The following is a 27,537-nucleotide window of genomic DNA, read 5'->3' as shown; positions in this document are numbered from 1 at the left end:
AGCCCTGGCAAAGAAACAAATCCTGCTGTCTGAATACAATAAGTAAATTTGCTAGCCAAATTATCACAAATAACAAATAACAAATGAGTCTCTGGTGACCTTAGACTCTGTACAGTATGAACCGACTTTATTTGATGCATCAGCAGGATAAAGGACATGCTGGAAATTGTGAAACCTTGAGAGGAGAAATCCTTCCCTTTTGCTGCAATAGCACGCAGAATATCATCCGGGCTGGTTAGTGGTATAAACGGATGCCAAAGTTTTAGACGGTAATAACTATTTCCTGTGGTTTTAAATTTCTTTTTAGAATCTCCAGCACTGCCTCTTGCTTACCTGTTTCTGGATGCTTCGTCTCCATTAAGTGAAAAAAAAATAGCACTTGTTTAAAAAAAAAAAGCTATTGGGCTAACATTGAGTGCAAATTAATGAAGTCCCATCCATCACTCTTAAAACAACTCTGTGTAAAAATTCCAGTTGGGAAGCAGCAAGCAGGGTGTCGGTTCAGCGGCTGATTAAAGACTACGTGTTTTAGCAGATTACCCAACTAATTATAGGTTCACTAAATGTTAGCTTTTTATACGGCTTTACTAGTAAATTTTATGGCTGAACCAAGCTGCCATTTTCTAACAAATGCTAATTTCTAATCTTCTTTGAAGGCTAACATTCAGATCAAATGTAGGTCATATTCCTTACTTCCTAAGTTGTGTAAACTTTGCTTTATTTCAATAATTAACTGTAAAAAAAACTTGCCTTTTTTTCATAAAAAGATGTTTTTATTGATTATGGTGGGAGGATTTAATTTCAAAATATTTAGCAAATATTGAGTAGAAAATCTGTATTTTTAAACTCCTGATTATAGATCAGTGATGATTAAGGGGAAAAATTAGGTGATTCTCATCGTCTGATTAATGAATACATTACTACTAAATATAGAGACTGGCTGTTTTATGTTTTTAAAAAACTGTATGCACCAAAATCCAAATAATTTAGAGCAAATTTTACATTGACATGCGTAATTATCACAACTGAAATAATCAATATGCTCTGTTAATTTAGCTACTGTTGGAAAAATTTATGTTTTTTGAGGCTTACTAAAGCAATTCCATCATGTTGTAGATTCTGTTTTCAAAAGTTACTGGGAATAGCCTGATAATATAAAATCTTGATATTTTATATCAAAAGTATGAAAAAAATGTTGAATCCTGCTGGGTAAAAAAGTCAAATAACTCTTTTACTACTGTCCTAATATGAAATAAAGTTTTTTTTTTTTTTCAGAAATTGTTGCATTTTGATAAAAAGTCGTGTTTTTGTCAAAATGTTCCCACCTACAAAACAGCAGATTAAAAAAAAAAAATTAATCTTTGATCCAGTTTTGCTTTTACTCAAAAAGGTAGTAACGAACTGAAGTTAGTCCATGTCCCACCTGATGTAACACGTTTATTTTCAATTATTAATTTTTAATATTTGAATCTTTCTTCTAGGTAACTAGAAAGAAAATAGGCAGCCTCAGTGCCCCTGCTATTGCTCAGCTGGGTTCTCCAAATCAAACACACCTAACTTACTTAGCCTTGTGAAGTTCATAGTGTGAAGCATCAACATGGTGCATGTTCAGAGACAGGGAGGGGGCAGCAGAGACCCCAAAATGGCTTTTGAGGCACCATGGTGTTTCAACAAAAGAAAAAGAAAAAGAAAACAGGAGCCCAGCTCTTAATGTGTTTTTTAAATTGTTTTAAAGGAAGCAGTAGGGTCCTGCCTCTGCCTCCTCTGTGTGCCCTGCAGGATAGGAGAGGAGCACCAAACTATGTCAGTGAGTCAGTCGCTGCTTGAGAACTGCTCAGCCCTCTGCTGAGGGTTTAAAAGGTCAGGCGGATTAGTCCGTGTGAGGTCCGCGTTTTTCTACCCTGTCTGGCTCACATCATTGCATATTTGATGAAAAGGTTATGTGATTATAAAGATCAATTTCAAACAAGGTGCACAGTTAAAGGATAGAAATATGTTTTGCTTATATGTGTGGTATAGTAACTCTGTTGAACTAAAAAAAGAAATCTGTCTCTTTTTCTTTTGTCTTACAAATGGATTAAATATGTTAGAACTAAAATTTACTTAAGCTGTTTAAATTGGGCGTCATTGTTTCATGAATCGTTACAAAAAGTTTTAAGAACGATTTAAAGTGTTTAACATTAACGCTGTAATTGTATTTTTGCCACATTAAACCAATCTAATGAAGATCCAGTCTTATTTCTTAATGGTAACAGCCCGTATGCTTTCTATTCTTGTTAAACACAAGAAGACCCGTGACCCAGATTTCTTTTATTAATAACAAGCATTACAGACTTTCTATATATTTTTTTTTATTATTTATAATGCTTCTCAAAGCACGGTTGCTTCATTTGAAAACAAGATTAATTTCAGTGTTCTTGGTGCCAAATAGACCCCCGGCAAGCCACGTCTCATAACCCCTGGAGTGAGTTTTAGATATCCAGCCTCGTTCACAATGTATTGCCTTAGAAATTTGGTAAATGTTCACAACGAGCTCGCTCAAATGTCCTAGATTTGGCCACAGGCAAGCATCTAATTAGCATAATATTCATATTTTTGGAAAGCTCTTAAGAGTACCTCTGGCATTGTCCATTTCTCTTATTTGCCTCTCATTGCCACAACGCTTGCTTAATGTGTGCTTTGTGCCGAGCGATTGCATGTTTCGCTCATTGAGAATGCACCGCGAACGTGCTTGTTTGGGGTATGGGCCCGTGCATCTCCAGGGCCCCATAATCAGCTCTAAGCTGCTTCTATCAATCTTCATAACTGTAGCTCATTGAGGAGGGAAGTGCAGCTAATCAGCTCTAACCGGCCCCCGTGTTCAGCTCGACTGTCACTGTTATAGCGAGGCCATATGCAAACATTGTCCCCCCACTACATGCGCGCATCTTGGCCGCCTCTCGGGGCCACTCCACAGATGGCCGGCTCTGGCAGGAGTCAGGTTTCTCAAAAAGGGGGCCTGTGACTTTCACAGAATAGCTGTTAGTGTAGGTTAATATAGGAGTGGTGGCCCTGCAGAGGTGGCAATCACAGCTCTGATCAGAGCCGGGCTTCAAAGACGTCTGTGGAAGTTGAAGCCAGAGTTGTCATTAGCTTCTGCCCTGTACTTGACAGCCCTTCTCCACCCCCAACTCCCTCTTCCTGTCCCCTCTCTCACTCCCCCTCTCTCGGTTTTCTCTTTCTCCCTCTTTATCTTTCGCTTATTGCTCATGCTTTGCATCTGTGTGCAAACGGCTACTGTAATCCTGGTTCTGGGCACTCGGGCCTGTCACTAGACATTTGCACTAAGCATCTTTCCTTCTCTCATCTCCTTTGCTCTAATTGTATTGTAATAAGCAATTACAGATCTATTTATGCACACTAGATCTGAGATTGGACCACTTTTTAAAAGGACAGTACCTGGACAAGGACCAGCAGCTGCCCCTCGCACCTAACTCCTAGTCGGACTCCAACCTTCCTGCAGCTAATCGCCGAGCTTTTCAGCGACGATCGAGTCCCGCTTTCCCACCGCATGCTCCTCCTCTATCTTCTACCTTGTGCTGTGTGCCCTCTAAAGCAAAAGTGATTGTGCTGTTGTTTGTTGTTTATTGGCTGTGTTTTCTCTCTGTGAGTCAGCTCTGGTGATGCAAATGAGCCAAGGCAGTGTTTACCTGGACTGGCCATGTTTTCCCTTCACATGTATGCGTATGCGAGTGTTTGTGTGTGTGTGTTGATCGTGCCTGCACAACATCTAGGCCTTTGATCATACTACAGTGCATTGACAGATGCTCTCTGGTGCTTTCTAGTTGCTTATGAACGAGACCACTGTCGGGATCTGAATGCCGGCAATTATATCCCCTTGCTAGAACAGAAACAATCGTGGCTCATGCAACAAGGCGCGAGACGTTTTTCTATCTGTCCCATTATTTTTAGCTGCGAGAAATGACACCGAAATCCCCCGTCTCCTTCCTTTCTTCTAGCAAGGGGGAGTGGTGAGGTTTGGATTCTGTTTACAGCTGTTTGTGAGTCTGTGTGTGTGACGGGTGAGGGCTATGATAAAGGCTTACACCTTTTAATCATAGCTGGACGTGTGAGCTCATGCGACCTGTCTGAGAATTGACTCGGCAAAGGGCGTTCGCATGCTTTGGTGGGTGAAAGATCCTGCTGACAGCTTATTTGCACCTAGAAACGGTGAGTTAATCAGGAGCATGAGGGATCAAATATGAGTGAGAATCGAAGGGAATAAAGTAAAAAAAATAGAAAAGTTCTGCACATTGGCAAGTTCCTGATCAGAAGATATTGACCACTGAAACATTTTTGGACCTTAATGGATCTAAACACTGGTTTGAAGTGTCATAAATTTTTTTTAAATTGCCATGTGATAATTGGCTTGATACTATCATCTCTTCAACTAACAACTAGTTTGTCCTGGCCTGTCGCACAAAATCCCCAATGAAACACATAGAATTTGGAGTATAAATATTGACAAAATGATACAAGTTCTTCTGCAAGGCACAAATATTAACATACATTCATTTTCTGAGTTATAAATCGGGTACAAAAACACGTCACGTCCATATTAAGAAAACACACAGCGCTTGGAAACCAGTAGAATGCTAGTCGAAAAATCAAAATTACAAATAAAAAACAGCAACAGAATGGGAACAAAAACGCACGCTGATGAGCACCCAGTGAGCACCCAGTGAGCAGCCAATGATTGCCTTTCAGGGTAAATAAATCAAAATCTCCCAGAATTCCTGGTATTTGAATCAGGTCATTTGAGAAAAAGGTCTGCAATGACATGCAGGTAAAATAGAGAACAAACTGCAGGCTTCTCGTGTAATCTGTGTTGTATGGAGTCCCTGTTCATGGGCGATACATAGGGGAGGACAGAATGGAAATTTATGCAAATAGCTGCCGCCCTTGATTCATCACCGCAGACTGACCACAGCGGCAGAGGAAATTGTGTCTGAAATTTTACATCTGGGAAAAGAAAATCGGAGACGTTATTCTGCCGCGCAGACAAGGGTCTGAGAGTCTGAGCTGAAGCTCGAACAGAGAGAAGAACAGAGGTGTGCGTGTTAAAAGATGCATTATGAAGTTACTTTTGCCGAAGCTGTTCAGCAGCTCAAAAACAAAAGCAATGCTTTATTTCTCTGTTCCCTCTGTGACCTCCCATTACAATACCTGTTTTCCTTGACTCTTAATGGCTTGTACTGTAGCAGCTTCAGTCCAGTGGGAGAAGCATGAAGTGAGTGATAATAACAATCTATTAAGCAGATTGATATATTATGTTTGAAAAGCTTTTAAGGCTGAATTTTTGCAGATTCCTCCCCCCTCCCTCACTTTAGGCTACAAATCACCAGCCTCTTTTGTCAAATTCACATTATCACCGACTTCCAAAGGTGTTGTCGTCTTTTTATTTTATTTAAAGGTCCAAAACTAAAACACCTTTCAAAGGCATGTTAAGTCTTGCATGTACTAAAAAAAGAAGAAGAAAAAAGATGTTTAAGCTTTAAAAATCCTGACAGATTGTCCAGGCTGCGATCAGTTGTTTAAGCTTGCCCTCACAAGGAGTTTGTACGGCTGCAGCTTTAAACTCAGTGGCAGCTGTTTTCAGGAAGGGTTCACAGAGAGGAGCAGCCAAGTGGGAGCAGATTAGGACATGGAGTTCACTGCAGGGCACCTCACACCGCCGGGGATGAAACACTTCTGTTAATTTTTAGAGCGGGAATAAAGTCAGTCAATGCAGAGTTGTTGCTTTTAACTCCTGTGGATGATGATTCTGTAGGTTCATGTTCATCCTCTACAAGGTTTTCTTTCAGCTTGTTTTCTTGCTAATGAGTGCATGCCCAAAGCATGACGCTGCCGCCACCATGCTTCACAGTGGTGAATAATGTTGTTTTTTTTCTCACATAATGTCGTTGCAAGTAAGGTGATTTTATTTATGTAGCCTATTTTCAGCAACAAGGCATATAAACGTGTTTTACCTGAATTAGAAGGAAATACAAACAAAACAAGAAAGGAAAGTCGAAAAGATAAAAGTATAAAACTAGATATTGGTTCCCCATGTTGAATAAGAATAGTTCATAGTTTTCTCTTTATTCTTGTTCTGATAAAATAAAATGTTCTCCATGTTTGATTCTTGTTCTGATTTGTTGAGTAGATAGTACTCTTTAAAGTTTGTTCTAGATTTGGAAACTAATAACATTTTGGTCTCTCATGACCAAATTGCAAAAACACAAAATCTTACAAAGCATTTTTGTCTGGTTTCTTGTGCAAATATCTAAGACATAAACTAAATTACAAATAAATTATGAGCAAGCTATATTAGCTTGTTTTCAATCAGCAATTCCTTAATATTGCTGAAAAAGTGGTAGTTATAAGTGGAGTAATCTGCCAGTGGAACTACTACTTTTTCAACAATATTAAGTAAATATTGACTTAAAAAACTCTTGCTTAAAAAACTTGCTTAAAAGTTACTTGTTTAGTTTAATGCACTACGATATTTGCACTGTAAACTAGTTCAAAAGTGACAGATTGTGTCTTTTCAGTGCATAGGATCCTCTTCCATTTGTTTACAAACAGATTTTTCTAACAATGGCTTTGATTTTGCCACTCTCAGAAAAGTCCAGGTACCTAGAAAGCACATTAAATTATTCCTTAAGTTTATCCTCACAGGGAGATTTTTGAATGTGGCTTTAAATCCAGCTGCAGTGGCCTTCAGGAATCATTCAGTGATACACAGAAAGAAGCAGCTCAGGACACCGAGTTCATGCGGTGCACCCGGTGCAGGCAAGGACGAGATGCCTCGTCTGAAATTTGTCAGGTAATGTTCTGCTAATAACGTAGGTGTTATGCTGTTCAAAGCAGCAGCTTGCAAAACTGATGCAGTCCCAGATGTGTAGTCTGGAACTGGTCGACTGCTTGCATCATTATTGTAGACCTTTTTGTGTTAAAAGCAATCTGGACATAGAGAGGTGAAGACATTGATGTACGATCTAAGAATAAACATTTTCTTCCTCCCCTACACTCGTCAGAAGTGATATCAGCTTACCTGTCTTTGTCACCATCTGTCACTGCCTTCGCTCTTTGGAAACAATTTAGAAAGCACACACTTGCAGCACCACAACTGAAGTGTCAGGATTTGCATAAATGTGTTAAACATTTTTTCCCTCCACTCCGCCTGCTTTTTCTCCTACTTAAATATTGTTTCTCAGTATATTAATCTCCTCTTATATCCTGCTTGCCGAGTTAATAACATCCATGCCTCTACATTCTTTGCTTTCTGCGCATGTTTTAAACACTATTGGCTGTTTGTTGGTGCACAAAAGTGGCTCTCTGAATTTTGTTTGCTTCCACTTATTGAAATTTGAAAATCACAGATAACAATAATGCTGTAGGTTGCAATATCACCTACAGGCCTTTTCTTTCTTTTTTTTTTTTCTTCCAACTTGCTTACAACTGCCTTCAGTTTTATAGTTCACCCTAGGAGGAAAGTTTTATCCAGCCAAAGGCCAGAAGACATGTGGCTGTCTTTAAAAGGGCTTGGAAATGGAGGAAAGTCTGCATATCAACCATACAAGTGAAATCAGACTGGTCTGCCGTGACTTTACCAGGCAACACTTTCACACATTTGTTCCAAAGCTTGTTTGTCTGCTCTTTGACACAGACCAGTGAGTGGAGAGTAGCCAGACTGCTGCTGTTTGCGTTGCATTTATTTACTCAGCAGTTTTGCATGTGCTGTCACACATGTGTATGGCTCTACTGGGACGCTTTATAAGACAACTGCTTTTCAAGTAATGTGTGATTTGTATTCACACGTAATAAACAGTGACTTTTACCATCCTAGTCATTTACCTTTAAATGAAGGGCAAACTGTTGGCTCTGTCTAAGTTCTCTTCAACTGGCTCCTCCTTTAGGCTATTCTGGAACGGTAAGGCTAATTCAAACATAATTTATTTAGGATAATAATTGGACTCAAGGATTGGACTGTTTTTCATTTCTTGCATATCGTTCCAATCTGGTAATAGAAGGAATTACAGGCAATTCATGTAATACATATATGTATTAATATTTTCATATTCACTTAGCATGATTGCTTAGTAATAGCCAAGGGCTTCTTCTTATGCTAACTTCTGCATCCTCTCCAGCAGCCAGCTAAATACTTTTAAGCATTGGATACAAATTTTCAGGTTTATGTTTTTACTCTTTTTACAACATATATATATATATATATATATATATATTATATATATATATATATATATATATATATATATATATATATATATTTTAATGAGTATAAATTTACTTTTTTTAAGGACTTTTAAGGCCTTGATGTTTCACTCATTGGCTGCTAAACAATAAACTGACTATAATTCAATGCTTGGAGAATTTAGTGGCTCTCCACTCCAGCCTCTCCATATAAGAGAAGGTAATTACTCTAAATACACAATAAATGGGAATAATTGCCATTAAGCAAAACTGGAAATAGTTTTTTTTCTTTTTCTACATGAGAGTAAAGGAATTTTGACCTGCTCTGTTTTCCAGAATTGTTGTTGTTCAGTCGATTTGTTTTAGGTCTTGCCAAATTCTCTCAACTCCAGACATTAATTTGACTTCTACAAAGTCTTCATTTGATGTTTTTCTTTTGTCTGGAGCAAATTTCTGCAGCTTTTTTTTATGATCTCAAATAATTTCCAGTCATTGCCAATTTGTTCTGTATGGCATTGTTAAAATCAGCTAACAAGTGTTGACAAAGCTACACCTGAAGCCTTTTCACTTTATTTTTCTTCTCTGTTGGCCTTACAACAGTACACATTTTATTCTTGTGACAAATTCACTGAGGCAATAATTTGTGTAGCCATTCATATACGCCCAGCTTGGAGTTCTGAGAGAATTAAAAACACATTCATGTGTCGACACTCACAAACTTACTCATGCGCACTGATAACCCTCCCTATTGTCTCTTAGGGGTGTGCAAAAATAACTACATGTTGAATTAGGTTAAAGGGAAAAAAAAGTGGGTTGAGGAATGGTCCATTTTTAAAGCTGTCAGTTTGATTTGTTGCAGAGATGGATTCATGAAAGAAGTGAAGCCAAAATGATCAGAACTAATGTTGCTTTAAATGCTGTGTGGGGAATTCTTGGTTCCCCAGTGGCTTCAGCGAAAACTGCATTTGTTAAAATGTATAATGATCTGTGTCAAATTAAAGTAATTTCATCCAATCTTCTTGGTGTTATTGCATTTGCTACTTGTTTGAACAAATAACTGCTCTAATTTAAATGATGGAAAATTGGTGATCCAGTTTTTAGTGTTAGTTAAAATGTATTAAATGGACAGAAATATGAGGAAATCATTAGAAACTTTTGCTTTTTATTGAGAATGAAGAGTATGATGAAAGTTTGAGTAATATTTTCATAATTGGTTATCAGTTATAATTGGTTGACAAAGGTCAAACAAATACAGTATTTGTGTGGGGAGAAAAAGGTTAAGCAAAGTTTCAATCAAATTTCCATTAGCAACATTAGTCTCAAGCAGGTGCTCAGTTTTGTGCTTTGAAAAATATTTGAATACTTCTTTCTAGAAGACTGCACGATAAAAGTCTTGAAATTCTTCTATATCTTTCGGTTTTGGTGTGTGACCCTAAAATTATAAGCGTCCTTCATCTGGTCTCCCCTTTCTGGTGGCACCTCTGCTGCTTTGGTCATTGACTTGGAAGGGATTGCTAAAAGTAGGTCAGTTATTTCTATTGAATTTAATTCCGGGTTCCACTCAACTAAATAAGCCTTATTTCAGTTGAACATACTCAACCCTCAATGTATTCCCAAATCGATTTATTTAAAACAAAATGCTTAGGCTCCAGCATGGACCTCAAATCTGGAAGAATTTTTTGATGCTGGTGTGAATTGTCATGGATTTCTTCATGCTCTTTGATTTTTTAATGTATTTTTTTACACTACAGGCTTTGGTGAAGCAAATAATTGCCATTAGCTTGCCATTGTATAAGTTTGTTATTGGAAAGCTTACATTGGGTCTCTCAAAGACAAAGTTCAGTTGTATATGAAGTAGTTGGAATGTCAGAAGCTGAAAAAGTGACAAAGAAAATCTTTACATTTATTTCTCCATTGTTTAAAAACTCAAACTGCACAGATGTAATTTAATTGGTTGCTCTAAGCCAGACCGTCAACATTTTTGCAATTTAAAATTGCAACTGTTTGCATTTAGATCCTAGAAATCCTAGCTCTGAGATTTCCAGAATATTGACACATTCATTTCCAAGTCCAGCATGTTTTATGACAGACTGGTTGAAAGCTCAAAAGAACAAAACACAGCAATTTTGGTGCATTACATTCTGCCTTCCTGTTACCTGTTGAAAGTCTTGGTCTCTCTCGCTCTTGCCGACTGAATGAAGCACCTGCATCTGTCCTTACTTAGCTGTTGCCGACTGCCTGCCTTCTCACTCAATAGCGACCTCTACCCTAAAGAGTTTTTCTGTCAACAGTGCATGGTTTTGGTTTTCTGATTTCTTTTTGACCAATCAAGGTAAAAAAAAAATTTTAGTCATAATATGTACATAGATTTAGTGGGGAGAACAGTACTTCTAAGATATCTTTTCTTGCTCCAACTCCTGGTGCGACATGAGATTAGATGCAGCAATTTATACATACAAACAGGCTACTGAAGATTTTTTTTTTTTTTTCATAAAACTGGCATGAGTTTTTCTTATATGAGTAGCCACCATTGAGAGAAAAATAAAGTCATTTTGTTGCCCCATGAGCCGAGGAATCCTATCAGCAGCTGAGCTCACATGTCAAAACAGTAATAAGACAAGGCTGAGAGCTTGACTGGTCGCACCTCGATGGAGAGAATCTGAAATATGACCAGAGAGGGACGGGTGGCCCCGGAAGGGAACCAGGACATGCAGCTGATCTGGAGAGGGAAGCAGAGATGAACACTGACTTGTTCATTTTCATTTATTTATTTCCCAAAGATTGGCAATGATAAAAGTGATTGATGTTGATAAATAGTCACACAGCCGCTTTATCAGCAGCTGTCTGGCGTGGGGTTGCCTGCGGCAGCATCCAGTGCTGATAACCCCCGAGGCCTGAGGGATGATGTCGGAAAGAGGAGGGGCGCTGGGGATTCTGGCCGGTGTTAATCTACAAAAAAAAAAAAAAAAAACTGTCCTCTTTATTAGACGATAATTTTGCACATCTAGAAGTCAACCACTGCAAAACGAAAATTAAAGGCAAAACAAAACATTATTGGAAGAGCATTATTTTCTTTTTTCAGTTTTTTTTTATATAGAGTAGAAATGGTTTCTGAAACAACTTGGTGTATTTTTCTGTTCATTGATCTGGTGACATATCAGCCCCGGCCTGTCGGGCTCAGGGTTTGTATCGTCAGTCTTGACTCAGCTTTCCTCGACCTGAACTGCCCCTGCACAGCCTCAGATTTGTTTGGGGATTATCACTGCCATGGCAACGGCGGAGAACACTGGAAGCTGGCATGTGCACTCCGGCTAACATTTACCATGTAGCCGACACGACCTTGTTAGAATGTGAGCTCCATTCTAGCACGCTAATGTGTGGAATCGGTACGGCTCCGTGGAAACATTTACAAGTGTCGACTTGTGGCTGAGGAAAAAGTCAAGTGATGGCAAAAGTCATTTGGATGTGATCATATTTAACTGGATCCCAAGAGCCACGTTGTGTGTTAGAAATATTTGTACACTCAGTCAGTGGTCTGTTTGCCTCGGCTGTATATTGATTTTCGGAGAAGGTCAAGCATATTTAGACACCTGTATGCCATTTCTAATTACTTCACAAGCAGCGTTTACATATTTAAGCCCTTTGCTTGGTGCTCATTGGGATGAAACTCGTGTAGAGATCAGGGTAACATTTTGTGTTTAATCCTTTAACAGACAATTCCTTGCCTTAAAAATGTGTATTTTGTTTGTGAATTAGGAATGGTACTATATGAGATTAACACAATATAACCTTGAACAAAAATACCCAAAGCTCTAAGTATTCATTGTACTTTTATTTAAAACAGGAAGAGAACAGTTATTCATACAGTACGAATTACAAATTCATACGTAGCGCAAATAAACATAGCAAATTAAGTTGCAATGCTGTTGTGTGTAATTCTATAATTTCACTTGTTTAATTAATTAAAGAAAAAATAAATGCATACAGGTTACAATTAACAACAGTTTAAGTAAAATAGCTTATTTTGAACCTTAAACACAATTCTCGACTACAATTATGTTGGAGAAAAATGATAACTTTAATAAATGGTAGATCACTAACTATGACCTAATTATACATGTGTGCAGTTCTATTTCTGTTCATGTGATCAGTCTCATTAAATAAAATGTTATTTGATCAGTTTCAAACTCAATTGATGTGAAAGAGAAACTCTGGTAGAGAGACTGTCATATTTATTCCTTCACCTGTTTCCAAACAGTCAGATATGTTTGCCTTCAAAATTGGGAATAAACCTAGTAGTTTTATTTCAGCCAGTTATCTAACATATGGGCAACGGAGTGTCCTGCATCACTTTATGCTCTTCAGAACCAACAACTCATTCATTTGTTTGTTTATCAAGATCATTTGAACAATCCCAGTGTTTTTTTTCTAAACCTGTTTGTTTTGTAAAGTGCTCTGAGATGTTCTTGTGAACTACAACATAAAACATTACACTAAATTAAAATCGAGTCATTCATTTTGAAGCCTTTCATTCAGGGAGCCGGCCTGTGTCTACAATATTTGCATGTTGCATCTCCATCCTATAGATCCGTGCCGTATGCTTCCATCCTTTACTCTTTTTACCTCTGAACACCGAGGTAGAAAGAGCATGATACTGAGAATCCATGATTTTGTTTTTTTAATCCATCACAAGATCCATTTGAAAAACACAATCCCTTCAAATGCTTTTGTTTGTTACTTGTCTTGCTTATTCATTTGCAGTTTTGTGATAAAACATGGTTTTGGGTTTTTTTAATGACAAAAATAAAGGCAAAGGACTGTATGAGAGGCCCATGTGTGGGAGGCTGTGTGCATATGTGCAGGCTTATGCGCTGTGAGACTGCAAGCACCTGGAAAGCTCTTGACAGATGGTTACTTCAGCACTCGCTGAACGTTGCTTCTTTTTTCCTCCGTGTTAAGCCGCTTTCATATCGAAAGTGTTTCGGTCAGCATTTTGATCAAGGTAGGCTCTCTCTCAGCCGTCCTGATTGTTTGCTGGGCATCTCTTAAGTATGTTTATCTTTCTCCCATCATTTATTTCTTTTTGATTCAGGCGAGCCAGGAGAGATCAGAGCTTTGACTTTCTCTACTGCTTTTTTTGTGTGTGTGTGTCTGTAGAGCAGTGCATCAAACATCATTATACGCTTCATTGTATCAGTGAATTCTCAATCTCTAATATAGGCTTCAAAAGAGACGAGGAAAATATTTCATTGGGCAAAATGTCATTTGGAAGCAAAATACTGCGCAGTAATGCATGCTTTTCTGTCTTTGTGTTTGTATTTGCCAAACAGGTGCAAGGAATAGAAGTTAGCCAGATAGACCATCAGTTTTGACAATTATTGTTCTGGAAGTTGTCATTTTGTCTCTCCTATCATTATTCCTGATTATACCAGCAGGCTGTGTGAAGTACCTAGTGCCTTTCAAACTTTAATGAATTTTATGGGGACTTTATTTGATAAGCAACGGGTGGGGGGGAAGCATAATTGTGAAGTCGAAGATGAAACAAAAAACATCTTGGCTCATGGAAAAGGTGCAAAACGAAAGCCAAAATCCTGTGGAGAATGTGTGGCATGGAAGTGAACACCTGTGCTGACCCGGGTTGAAGAGGTCGGACGTTGGGGTAACATTGTGGTTGCTTTTAATAAAAAAGAATTCATAACATAACTCTAATTTCATCTGCAATTCTCTGTTTTTTAATGGATGCAGATCTGTGCACAACAAAAGAAAAAGTGCCCCTCCCCCCTACAGGTTTTTCCATCCATACTGGTGTAGATCCTAGAGAAATTGCCCCCCTAATTTTAGCATGTGCTCTGCAGCAGATGTTTGTGCCCTTTCAGATGCTGTGGGTAATAATCCTTAATATTCTTCCCGTTTGAAGCTAAATGAGCCTTTAATGCACTCTGATTCCATCTCCTAGCACTCATTAATTGTTTTTTGAAAGTCCATAAATTATCCCTGTTTTTTTTTTTTTATTATCACTATGTCTTTTTGAATTTTTCCAAAGCATAAATGGAAACTTCAAAGATTAAACTGGAGATGTTTAGCTCAGCAAGGGGCCAGTTTTCTGTGGAGTAATTTCAAAACTTGAAACATGGTCTGCATCGCATTCCGGTCAAGACAAATGTTATAGATTTTTATGCAGTTTTATATTTAGACTTCACAGCAATTTTATTTTTTTTCATCATCTTTTTCTTCTGACTGGAAGCGATGTTGTTATTGTTGGACCCAGACTAGATCCCAATCCATCTGTAGAGAGAACTAAATATGGCAAGAAGGCACTTGATCCTTCAAAAATAGTTCATTGCACAAAATAAATTTAGCTAAATTATGTTTTACAATATTTATCTATAAAATATCCCAAAAGTTTTTTTTGGTGAAAATCTGAAAAAGGGGTTATGTCTATCATGGCCTCTCTTGCATGAAGCTGTAACCTTCAATGTTGACAACCTGGCTTGATAAGCGGCACTACTCCACCGAATTGTCTTTGAAACTTTGCAGTGTGAATTTCTGCGTTCTCGCCATCCATCATCGCAGGTGCTGCTCACTCAGTGTGTTTTGGCGCCTCATTAAAGGTTGTGCAATGCATTTGAAGTCTCGTCACTCATCTTCTCCTCTCACCCTTTCTCCTTCCAGATGGTCACAAGAACAAAGAAAATATTTGTGGGTGGCTTGTCGGCCAACACGGTAGTGGAAGATGTGAAGCAGTATTTTGAACAGTTCGGGAAGGTAAGACTGCCTTTTGTTTCTAGCCTGCGAAAAACTGAACTTTAATTCATTGCATGTGCAGAAAATTATGCTTTTACTGATGGCTGTGAAACTGTTAAGGCCTCTGTTTTTAAAAAAGGTTTTAGTATTTGCTTTTTTCTCCAGCAGAGAAATGAGTTAACAGTTATTAGCAGCTGGCAGAGCATAGTTTAATGCAACTCCACCATAATAAATGGCTTCAGAATTTTTCCGAATAAATTTGGCGACAGCTCTGTGACATTCTGCTGTTTCTTCTTCTTTGTTTGCTGATGGATAATGGGTGTCTGAATTCAGCTGTCTGCTGAGAAGCTTTAGCTGCTGTGGGACTGACTCATGTCTGTGTGATTATTTAAGAGTATTAATTAGATATCCTTCAAATCGCTTCTATTTTTACAATGATTACTGGTGTTGCTTTGATGTGACATTGGCAAAATCTCAGCAGTACTGAAGTTAGCAGACTGCACTGTAAAAAAAAAACGGGGAAAAAAGCAACAGCTGCATTTGTTGCTGCACATAGAGATTTTGTGTGTTTAGCCTTAGAATAATTTGGTCCAAAATGACATCAATGATTTCTGTCGGCCTGGTGATAACAGCAGTTTTGATTTTACTTGAGGAAAAATTCCACATCAAGATTTCTTTTTTTTTACCCCATACAATCTTCAAGATTGAAACAAACTCATAAAGCTATATACCCATCCCCCACTTGTTGCTGTTTTTTGCCAGTGAACTAGCTGATAGAAGACCAGAACAAATCTGGCGCTTTTGGAAATGTTTGCTGTCAGAAAATTAGGACACCACTGATCACTTTCATTAAGCACAGTTTTTAAAACTATGGTTGGGTAGCAACGTTTATCACATTTCTGGCTAAAAGCTCTTCATGAGCAGATATCATTCAATACTTCAAAAGGTACAATAGTAACTCTTGTACCTGTAATAATCTATATATTATTTAAGTGGCAGTATGACTATTTTTTTCATATCCAAGTAGATAGTTATTCATTCTTCACCCAATCTCCAGTCAGCAAAAAAACAAATTTGCTCTAGAAAGCACAAATTGTTATCATAATAATCAGCCTGATAGAATTCATTAATGTCACAGAAATACATGCAATCACAGTTTTTCCTGGAGGATACTATTACATTGTTACTCACTAGTAAGAAGTAGAGATTTATAACAGACTAACGTTGCCCGTCCCCTGTGGATAGTCAGTGTGGGAGCACCTTCTGTTAATCCAGCAGAATGCTTCGTATCTCATACTTTACAGCAGCCAACGACATCAGTTTGGATGCTCTCCCACAATAAGACAAAAACAACAACAAAGAAAAAGACAAATTATGACAGGCAAACAGCTGAAGATGTGGCTGTATCTCTACACAGCCTGCCATGCCTGGTCAACAAAATGCATTGTGCTTACAGAGCAAACAAGCGATGACAACCAGCTGCCATGACCAACCCTCCCAGTAACTGTGCAAGTGTGACATCAGAATCCCAGCTGAAGTTCTGACATCGCAGCGCGTTTTCACGTGCGACCTGGACCTGCTCGCTCGTTTGTGTGCGTGCGCGCGCCGCTCGCGGTTGCTACACACTCCATCCGACAAATGTACGAGACCTCGCCATGTGCGCACGCTCCCCGGCTTGTATGCAGACACAAACAGGCTTTGATACAGTGGCAGCATTTCACAGATAATTTCCCCACACCGAGCAGAGATCCATTTCCCTCATGTCATATTCCACATCAGTCAAGGTCACCTTCAGCTGATCCACTCTGTGCAACATCAACACTTGACCTTGAGTTTTAGTAAGGATGGATTTTTCACAGGCACATAATGTACCATGTCCTGAAGGAGACAAAAGAGCTCTTATAAATTAATTGAACGTTTTTTTTTTTCTTTCCCCTTTTGTTCAGACACTGTACACTCCTTGCTCTCTACTCTCCTCCCCCTTTTATAAATCCCAGGTATTTTCTTGACTGGAAAAGTGCAAGGTGAAGGACTTTGTTTTTGCTCTTCTCCTGCAAAAGCGAGTTCAGGACCTCGCCGTGTCCCTGGCTCTGCGGCTTCAAGCGATGGCGGGGTTATCGTGACGGCAGAATGGCGGCAAGCAAATATTCAGCATGACTTTGCAATCAATGGATGTTAGAAGGGACTCCAAATGATTTTCGACTTGATTGAATGACATAATTGACTTGATTATACAAAGTTTTATTCCTCCTTGAGGAATCCTCAAACGCTTAGGAGGAAACAAACAAATCAGACTGATTGAGCGAGATCTCGAGCGCGTTTCACAGCCCGCTCATGCACACTTGGAGTGTGTTAGCCGCGCTGCTCTCGCCGTGCGGGAGCGTGCCGGCGATTAACCGTATTTACGTGGGCGCGCAATTAGGGCTAAGCGTATGTGCGGGTGAGCGGATTTGAGTGCTGGAAGACAATCGGAGTAGGTTTGGAGGGCTGTGACAGACGAGATATGGAGCAGAAATAAAATGTATTTTAAAAAACGAAGCCTCTTCATGTTGAGTGTGTCCTTCCTTTCTGACTTTCACATCCCAGGATTTATTAAATAACCTGTCTGTCAGTGCAACCTACCATTATCGCCGCACACACACCGCTCGGAGAACTTACCCGCACACGGAGACACCAATTAATTGAGCTTGCCCTTCATAGAATCTTGGTGGCGGTCGTTCTGTCACTCAGTCAGTCGGAGTGTTTTTCTGTTTGTTAGCACATATGCATGTCAGAGGGAGAAATTTGCCTCGACAGTGTCAGTGCATCCAGCTTTTAATATTTCTAGGACATCTGTTTCAACGTATGGAGAGACTTGCAAAAATACACCTTAAGGATTTTTCACATTTTGACGCTTTGCTTCCACAAACTGCACCTTTCTTAATGGCATTGATGCAAAAGACAAATTGTTACACATAATTGTGAAGTGAAAAACTGAAAATGCAGATTTAGCAAAAAAAATTTTTTTTGCTAAATCTGTAGTTACAGCAACATCTGTTGCTGTAACTTACAGCAACATCTGTTGACGCAAGATCTTTTGGGTCTTAAACCTTTGCACCATGAGACAGTGATTTTGGCTAAGTCTGATTAGATGGAGGGTGTCTTGCACCATATTCCCAATGGATTTCAAGTATGGACTTTGACTAGGTCATTATAACATATGAATATACCTTGGTACAGATCAATCCATTTGGAGTTTTGGCAAAATATCTATAGCTCTACATCTCCATGTTGTGTATAATTCCCACAGCATGATGCTGCCACCTGCCTTCATCACTGTGGTGATGGTGGGTTTGGGGCGATTAGTCTCTCGCCTTCATAGAAGCTCAACACCAGAGCAGCTTTTTTCTTACATTTTCACCACATGTTTTCTTTCTCTAAACAATGACTGCCACTTTAGCGTAAAGGCTTTATTTTTTACCAATTGACCTCAGAACACAACTTGCCACTTCATCTGCAGATGTTTTCAGCTCTCAGACCAGCAAGGTTACATCAGTTACACCAAACAAGCGAGAACTCTGGTTGTAGTGTGACAAATTGTGAGGAGGTTTGATGGGTTTCAGTACTTTTGCAAGGCATTGTACATATCAATCGTCACACAACTACAGAAATATTCTTTCTGACCAGGAACTAGCCTTTTCACAGTTCTTTAGCAGGTTCCACATAAAGCATTTGTCTGTGTGTGTATGTACACACAGTAGTACGAGCCAATTAGCAGGATGTGGTCCAGAGAGGTAACGGTGGTTGGGAAGCAGTGGAGGAGAAACAGCTGGTGTGGCCACAACTGGGTCACAGGTTTTGTCTGTGACCTCTGCACCTTTTCCTCCTTTCTCCTCCCTCCCACTTCGCTCCTCTCTGTCTCCATTCGGGCGCATTTGTTGTGAGGAGAGGCTGACAGCTCTCACTCTCGCTGCCACTCTCACAGCCGTCACGATTAGGACAGAGCACATACCTGAGCCAGGCACAGCTTCTGGGTAACTGCCTGCACAGCCAGAGACAGTTTTCTCTTCTATTTTTTTTGTCACCTAAAGGTGTGCATCCGCAGTGATTGTGACAGTCATTTGAACAGAACCGAAGTGTGGTTGTGTTTGACTGATTCTAATGCATCTCGGATGGATCCCATTACCTGCTTAATAGTAGCCACATCCTGCCATCCATTTTTTTTTTCCTTTCTAAGGCAGCACACGTCACTTTAGCCCTGCAAGCCAGATGAGACAATCTTATCAGTACTGCCTGAGTTCCCTTTATATTCAAGGACTCTTAACTGGAGCCTGCTGCTATTTCAGCTTGGTAATAAAGTCAAATTAATCAAAGAGCTTTTTGACCTACTCGTTGCCTTTGTGACTTATATATTGTGGACTTAAAAACTATATAAGAAAATGTAAATGTTGATATGCTACTGGGCTACAGCAGCATACATTATATGTAGTGAGAGGGGAAAATTACACATGAAGAAATAACATTTTTACAAAATCGCCTGTGCCTTCCAGTTAAAACAAGATATATACATACACTGTATAAAACGAGACATATCGCCCTTTTTTCCACATTGATCTTTAAATAAGACGAAGCTTTTCCTCCTTCAGGTTATTTAGGATAGAGCGTACCTTTTCATCTCTGCTCACAAAGTGAGATTGATTTCAGGGTTTTTGTGATGGTCACGCCAAATGACTTAAGCTTATTTGTTACTAATTAGGCCAAACTTGACCTTCCTGACTTAATTCTTGAGTTGCTGTTTTATTATTTTATTAAAATTACACCATTTGTGCATCAAAATACCCACTTGACACAATGCTGCCACTAAGACGCTTTACTGGCCTGAACTGCTCAACTCCCCCTACATTAAGGTGTAGGATTCAGACAAGAACATTGGTTTTTGTGTGTCCTGAACTATGTTTGTTTCATTTCACCATATATTTTTTGGTTTGAAATTTATTTTTTTCTTCCTAGCCTCTCAAACAACCTTTTGGTGAACCTATGGTGTCTTATGATTGTCATGGAGACTATGTTCAAAAGATGCTTTTGTTTGCTGAAGTTTTCTAATAATGATTATTGGAGATTTTTTAATGTTCCACTTATGTTTTTACATATTTGCTCTGTCAAAAAAGGATAGTATCCACCTTAAAAATGTGGATGTGCAGCACCAGCGGAGTCCTTTCCCAGGAATGAAAGCAGTTCTCTCTACAGTTAAAGGCATAACTAGCTGTGTTGCTTAATTCTTCCTCATTGGTTTATTGTAATCGGCTTTGAGCCCTCTCATATTGCCCCTACTTGCCTAAGCTGAAGCAGCTCAAGCTCACCGACTCAGTTTCTGCTCTCCTTTTTTTTCTTTTTTTTTCTCAGATGCGCACAGGGCCTGAAACTGACTTTTTAGTTTCATCAGAACTACTTGCTTCCATGTCACTGGGTAGCTACAATCATCCCTTTATGTCCAAGCAGTGCTGGTTCTCTCGCTCCACTGGTCTAAAGCCAGATCCTGGAGGCGGAGCACGGAGGGGAGGAGAAGGAGGAGCTTAACCAGTTCACTGCCGCTGCGCTCAGGACGAATAAAGGTAGAGAGGTCACTGCGGAGGAATACAATGAGGCTTGTAGAGGAATAAAAAGAAAAGTCACTCTTTGAGTATAAGAGTGATGACCTCTGTTAAAGGACACAGGAAGGATGAGCGATTATTGTCAGACTGGTGTGTGTCCTATCTCATACCACAGCTGCTGTGCAATATTCCTGCAGTGTTTCACCACTGGAGAAGCAAACTGGCTCTGTGCTTTGCCCAGACTTTCTGTAAGATGGAGATGATAAAGGGAAGAATTGAAATTATAAAAGCATTAGAAAGAGAGTGCACGAAATTCGTTCTGGGTCTCCGGTAATCTAATACCACGGCTGACATTTTGTGAGCTCTTATATTTTGTAAATGGCAGAAAAATAACTCGGTGTGACCATTTGTAAAAAAAAGCGCATGAATTCATTTTGCATACCTGCCCTGTCACCTTAGTGAAGGCTCTCAGGTATTTCAAGGGAGGGAAAAAAAAATGTCACTGATGACAATTAATATCAGTGAAATAAACTGTGGAATGTTGTCCTTAGAGAGTGCATTTGAATCACTATGTAGAGATTACAAATCACCTCTAATCATTGATCTCATCATTCTTCTTTTATCTGTTTGATTGCACACCTAAATTTAACCTTGAGTTGCATTAAGCTTTCACAACAGCCCATAGAAAGCGCTTAAAATAGATCTCATGATGCAGAATATTAATTCCACTTTAGACTTCTTCTCAGGTTCTCTCTGCTTATTGGCTAAAATAGCAAACATGAATGATTAATGCACAAAAATACGGACAAAAAAAGGAACCTAATCAAAAGGCCACAGTCCTCCTTTCCACTTCCTCGGCTGGTGCAGGTGCACATTTGCATGCAATTTACATGGTCGCTCGCAGTGACCACCGAGACTCCAACATCTCGGTGTCCATCATCAGCTGACATTCGGTGATTGTTTCCTCTGTGCCGTGACTCACCCAATCAGCTGAGGATATAGTCCGGTTCCAGTGATTAGAAGGAGTGATCAGAGCCGCAATGATGGAGCATGTGGCCCGTAGTGGAGATTTAGCCAGGGGCTTCAATCTCATTGCAGTCACTTGTAGTTAGTGACTGAGACTAGCCGTGAGGAGGGCAGTGCAATATAAATGAATGAGTTGTGAATGGGGATATGACTGGTGTGCTGCAGGGCCGTGTAACAAGGTGGGGGTGGGGAGACAGAGCTGTTAGACAAACTGTTTTGTATCCCCCTTGACCTTTATGTGCCCAGTGTCCCAGCAACATTTCCAGTTGAGTGGCTTTTAAATGCCTGCTGAAAATTAGAGATCTATTTCAGAGCTCGGATCATTTTATTGTTTGCCTCTGTTGAAGCGGAGGTGTTACAGCCAGACATTGGTCAGTACAGATTCCCATGGTGGGATACCTTACGTAAAAAAAACAACATATATATATATATGAACAAGTCTCTGTTTGAAAATTAATCATGTACAACTGGACCCACTGCGATCGTTTCTGCTTGTGAGCTGGTTAGGGGCCCAATAGTCGGTTCATGCACCACAAGCCTCTGGTTTCCACCTTGAGTTTCCAGAGGCAGCATCAGCTTCAAATAACTGTTTGATGCTTTGTAAGGGCATTTTAACAGCTGCTCTCTTAATCCAATGAATTTGTCGAACAGAAACTTCTCATTATGCCTTTTTTATTTATACAAACCCATCTTTGTTCTGAATCAGCCACAAATCTCTTCACAGTACAATAACGCTTCAGTTTTCGTTGAATATATAATGTTTTTATACCTTGTCATACGGCACGACACTGATGATTTTCCTCAGCAGAGATTCTTTCTCTTTCCCATATTGCGTGAAACCTGTGGCCTGCTGAATAATGTGGAACATCCTTCTAAAGTAAATTTCCTTTAATTTAACAAACTAATCAACCCAGCTCTCTGAAATTAAGTGTAGTGATTCAAAGAGCTCTGACACACAATACTATCTATAAATTTAATAGCACAACAAAAAATGTAACCTTTATGACACTAAAATCCAGTTTGCATAATAATTTGGAACAAGGTGTAGTGACATTTATAAAATGTAACTTTTTTTTTTTACTCATCACATACTTAGCATCGGTATTTATGTACTTATTTCACAAAATGTTATTCCTTCTTCTGTTTTTTTTTAAGACTAGAAACATTTCCAAAGCAATGGATTTGGCTCATAATTAAGGCAATGTTGTAATTTTCTTTGCTCAGGCAGCTGATTGGCAGTGTGCAGCAACAGGTCATAAAAGGAAAGTGGCAAACCACTGCTGTTGTAGGAATATAGCCAGAAAACATTATTTTTATCTGGTATCTCATTAAAAGGACTGAAATTGTTGGGGTATTTTTTAAAACTAACATTTAAAAAAATGTCAGCATTCAGTGATACAGGGAACTCATACATGCCTCGTTACATCATATGAGCTAACTGTAGTGGATCTAGAGTGTAAAGATCAGACGTGTAACAGAAAAAAGATTGATTTGTGACTCACTGATCATGCCTATCACGTAGTCTTCCTGAACACCTCAGTGCTCTGCAGTATAGGTGGCTCACAAAGGGCCTTGGATCAAGGGAGATTGACACCTTTCTGAAGGCCTACAGACTCATCTCCCAGCTGTCCCCACTGAAATGGCTCCCCCGGGATAAGCCGGGATTGGCTTGATTGTGTTATCGGCGACTGATCGGGTCATTGAATGATGGAATTTTGAGCTCCTGTTCTGCTTAAAGAATGAAATGTTTAAAGAAGATTGACTGTGATTGGATCAGATCCAGCACCTGCTCAGAGGGGTCAGTCAGGTCAAAGCAGGAGGCAGCAATCTTTGCTGTGCCATTGTGACACGACCAGACGGGGGGAATTAATGTGTGTGTTGGCTCTGATGGCGGTTGGTTGAGAATGGTAGTAGAGGGGGATGGGGTGGGGACGCCATTCAACAGGGAAGCGGTTTTAAAAATGTCATCAGAGGAAGTGTCATGAGTAATTTGCAGCAGTCCTGACATCAGACTGGTGTGGAGGTGGACACCTCGGCTCTGCAAATTGCAGTCTAGTCCTGGGGGAATCTGATGTGGGAGAGTGCCACTGAGATTCCAAGAAGTGTTTATTTCTCAGATGGATATGAAATATGTTTTGAAATATGCTGTATGTTTGTTCTTAAGATTGGCATAGAGAGATAGAGCTTTGGATTGTTTTAATAGCCGATAGGCATATTTGAGTTTCGGCCCACAGATTTTGCAGTCTCCCCCTCTGAGTGACAGATCTCTTCTTCTGCATGCTGAAAGCTTATTTAGAGAAGAAAGACTGTCAAATTTTACTGATGGACTTTTAAAATGCAAAACTCTTAACGACTGCTATCCAGTTGTGCATTTGTGAATGAAAAGACAGCTGCGTAATGCATTTTCCCTGCAGGATTAAAGAAAATACCACAAATTTATTTTTGTGCCGATGACATCACAAAAGGCAAAAGAATCAAGCCGTTTTATTGTTGCCCAATCATTTTTCTGCAGCTGTATACAAATCAAACACCTGTTAGGGAGGAAATTAATTAAACACCCAGATGGGCAACTGGATAAATCTTCTGATCAGTTACTTTGTAACTCATGTGATGAGAACAACCTGAACATCAATGCTAGTTTGTGTGAAGGTCGACTTTTATGGTCTGTTTGGAAAAACCAGCCATTCCATGTTGTTCAGTATCTAACAAGCTACATTTAAGGTAAATTTGATTAGTTTTTCAGAAGAGTCTGGCTAGTGGCTTCAATAATGCTAAAGTGACATCCATTCATCAACTCAAGCCGCCATTGGAGGCGACCAGTGAGCATAAACCATGACTCAGCACCACCTTAACAAACGGGGGTGTTTGACACATTACAATTCAAATGATGACCATTCACAATGCCCGCCCAACATCTGAGCTGATACACAAAGAGCTTTATAGATCTTGTGACATTTGATAACGGCATTTGTGCCATCTCCCTAGATGGATTTTTTTCCCCCCTCCAAATGCCTGAGCAGAAGGCAATGTCAATAGAACTGCTTGAGATTAACCTTTAACTCTGATGCGTCATTGAACATTTTAGACAGTAAACCAAATCAGTAAGAATCTCATTTTGCGCTATGTTATTAGACGGGACTCTGTCACAACCTTTGCTGTTTCTAGCCCAGAGTCTGTAACCCGAAAAATCTGTAACTCTGGAAAGAGAACACGTTCCTGCCCTTATTTTGAGTTTCAGCTTGAACAGGCGAGGAGAACAGGGAAACATGTACTGATAAACGTTTTTGAAGTGGGCAGCAATCGGATTAAACACCCTCTTAAAATGAAATAGGACTTTAAAAATAAGCTGTCTCATTAAAGGACAGTAAGAAAAGCTTGATTTTTCAGTGTGCTTTTGCTGTGTCTGACATCCCACAACACTTACGTGCATTCAGTGTAAATGCTTACTTCAAGTGGCTCTTTGCCTGTGCTTCTTCTCTAAAGCCACCTACTACAGTTTGACCAGGTCCACAGGCAGCTCTAGCTCATTCCTCCCACGCATTGGCTCCTTAAGATCACCAGATAAAATGCTCCTGCATAGAAATGTACACATTGTGCTGTGGCTTGATGTGAAAGGGCTAAAGACATCTTAAAGGTTTCACTTATCGAAAAACACCTACCTATCGCGCCTGTGTGTCTCTGTGTGGTCTAGATTTAAAGCCTAAACTCGTCTGCTTCCCAGAATCCCGCGATTAGAAATTGCTTGTGAGGTTTCATTTTGATATTGCAGTAAAATCCAACATTGGTAGTGACAGACCTATTACATCCAGTAATATTTAGCTGCAGTGGGGTAAGCAGAGGAAAATAAAATAGGGTAATTGCAATATTAAAAAAAAAGTAGTTTCAGAACAAGATGCAATGCAGTTGTTCTAGTTTTCTATAAATAATGTATTATGGGGTATTGTATGTCTCTCAGAGCTTCTTTTTTCAGAAACCTTATTGATCAGGTTTTATTTATTATTCCAAAGCCAGCTCATGTTTGCAGTAAATATGTTGTTGTTAACACTGGACAAGGCTTCCTACCCTGCTGACAGCTTGATGAGGCTTCACTTCATGCTTTAGACAAAATGCCTTTGTCAACATTGATATTTCCACAGCGACAATATTGACTACCAGTTGGGGACAAAATGAAGTTATGACTTAATGGTGCTAGATTAATAGTCAGGAGATCATAAAAAAGCCATTAGGTTTCAACTAACAGGAAACACAAATATATGCGCCAATGCAGCTCATTATAGATCAGAAAACCAAATACCAAATCCAGATAAATTTCTCTATGTTTATCTAGCTTTTCAAAACACTCATGGGCTGGTAGTATTTCACATTATGAGGATTGTGAAACCATTGTATTCACTCAAAATGTTGAACAAAACTGCAATGTGGAACTACTTGCTTAACTTAAAAAAGACAAGCAACAATACCTTCTGTTGCTGCATAAATAACAAGGTATTGATTATTACACATATGATAATGTTATTTAGAGAGGGCAGAGGCTTCTTCAGGCAAAAATAAATTAGCCTACTTTTTGATCTAAAAGAGAGATTTTGTTTTAGATCTTTTCATGTCTTTATAATGTATTGAAAACATCTTTAGTGGTTAAATGAAAAATCTGCAGAATGTTTATTTATAAATTCGTCAGAATAATTGATAGAGTTCTCACGTAATTGTCAGTTGTGGCCCTTCACTTAATTAGCCAAGCAAAGTTGCATGCTGAAAATTTCTAGATGCGAGAGATTACAGTACAGTGAACAAATCTTGTTGCATTTTAGTATCACTACATTGTGTCACACCTTCAATGGCCTCTAGTTTAAAAGAACTACTGAGTTTGATTTGTCTTTTATGAGTGTGTATATTTAATTAAACACGAGAAATTGTTTTGCTTAAGTGTTTGTTCTTGGGACAAGCGCTATGGGAAGTGGATGACGGCCACTTTGCAGGCTTCCGGGACTTAGCCATCCAGTCTAAACGGAGCGTTTAGCAGGAAAGCATTAATAAGCCCAGAGGTAATATTCTGTCTCACCTGAGAGGGCTGCATAAAAGGCAACATAATAGAAAAAATATTTATAGTGGTGCAAGCCTCTGTGCTGTGACCAGAGATAAACATATTGAGCTAGAAACGGCCTTGGAATGTCCTGTTCAAGAGAAGCTCAATGTAACTTAATGTAATTTTGACAGGAATCAACATGCACAATCGCTATCATGGATCTAAAGGAAACAAACAGCAACCTGACAATCCCTTTTCTGTGACATTTAACATGAGTTCAAATCACCTTGAAGGAATCATTCAGCATTTGCAAAACACGCTCATTTGCTTTCTCGTGAAGGCTTAGATAAGAAAATTGATGTCTGTCCATTCAATATGAGGCTGCAGCCAACATCTTACCTTAGATAAGAACTAAGAGTATAAACAGAGGGAAACAGCTAGCCTTGCTCTTTCCAGCTGCTGTAAAAGTTCACCAGGGATCAATCTCCCTTTGAGAGGGCATGAAAGCTCTCTTTTAAAAGGGAAACTTTGGCTTCATTTTTTTTTTATCTGTATTTTAGATATGCCCATCCATACCAAACAGCAGCACAGCTCCCAAAGGTGGTAGCAGTGTAAATAAAGTATTTTCATTGAACAGGAAGGCTATTATCCTCCTGAATCAGTGATCAATGAGCAGATTTACTATTTTGAACAATATAAGCTTTTGGAGTTTTGATTATAATAGCAAAATGAATATTCATTTTAAACCCATTGAATCATCTGTATAGATATATACAAATGGAATGCATGTATAATGCTGGCAAAACATAAAGTAATAATAAAAAAAAACTAAAAATACTGTCACCACTTAGGTGCTCTGTTTTAGAGATATGTCGCGATAGATAATTGGTTTTCTGCCTCCTTACTCTTTTGTGTGTGATTTACCTTTTACTCTCAGCA

At 39.2% G+C, this 27,537-nt stretch overlaps 1 protein-coding gene across 13 annotated transcripts in view; it reads left to right on the top strand.

The window, feature by feature from the left end:
• The window catches only part of msi2b (musashi RNA-binding protein 2b), a 277,823-nt gene that overhangs the window by 74,591 nt on the left and 175,695 nt on the right, over positions 1-27,537 (top strand). For all 13 annotated transcript variants that reach the window (XM_055043792.1, XM_055043790.1, XM_055043785.1 and 10 more), the window contains one exon: positions 14,908-15,000. In XM_055043792.1, the coding sequence (XP_054899767.1) occupies positions 14,908-15,000 (93 nt within the window). The remainder of the gene's footprint in view (positions 1-14,907; positions 15,001-27,537) is intronic.

The sequence above is a fragment of the Poeciliopsis prolifica genome, unplaced genomic scaffold (assembly GCF_027474105.1).
Source record: "Poeciliopsis prolifica strain line A6 unplaced genomic scaffold, Auburn_PproV2 SCAFFOLD019, whole genome shotgun sequence".
In the NCBI taxonomy this organism is placed as follows: Eukaryota; Metazoa; Chordata; class Actinopteri; order Cyprinodontiformes; family Poeciliidae; genus Poeciliopsis; species Poeciliopsis prolifica.
Note: the sequence above shows the minus strand (reverse complement) of the source record. Positions and strands in the feature narration are given on the sequence as shown.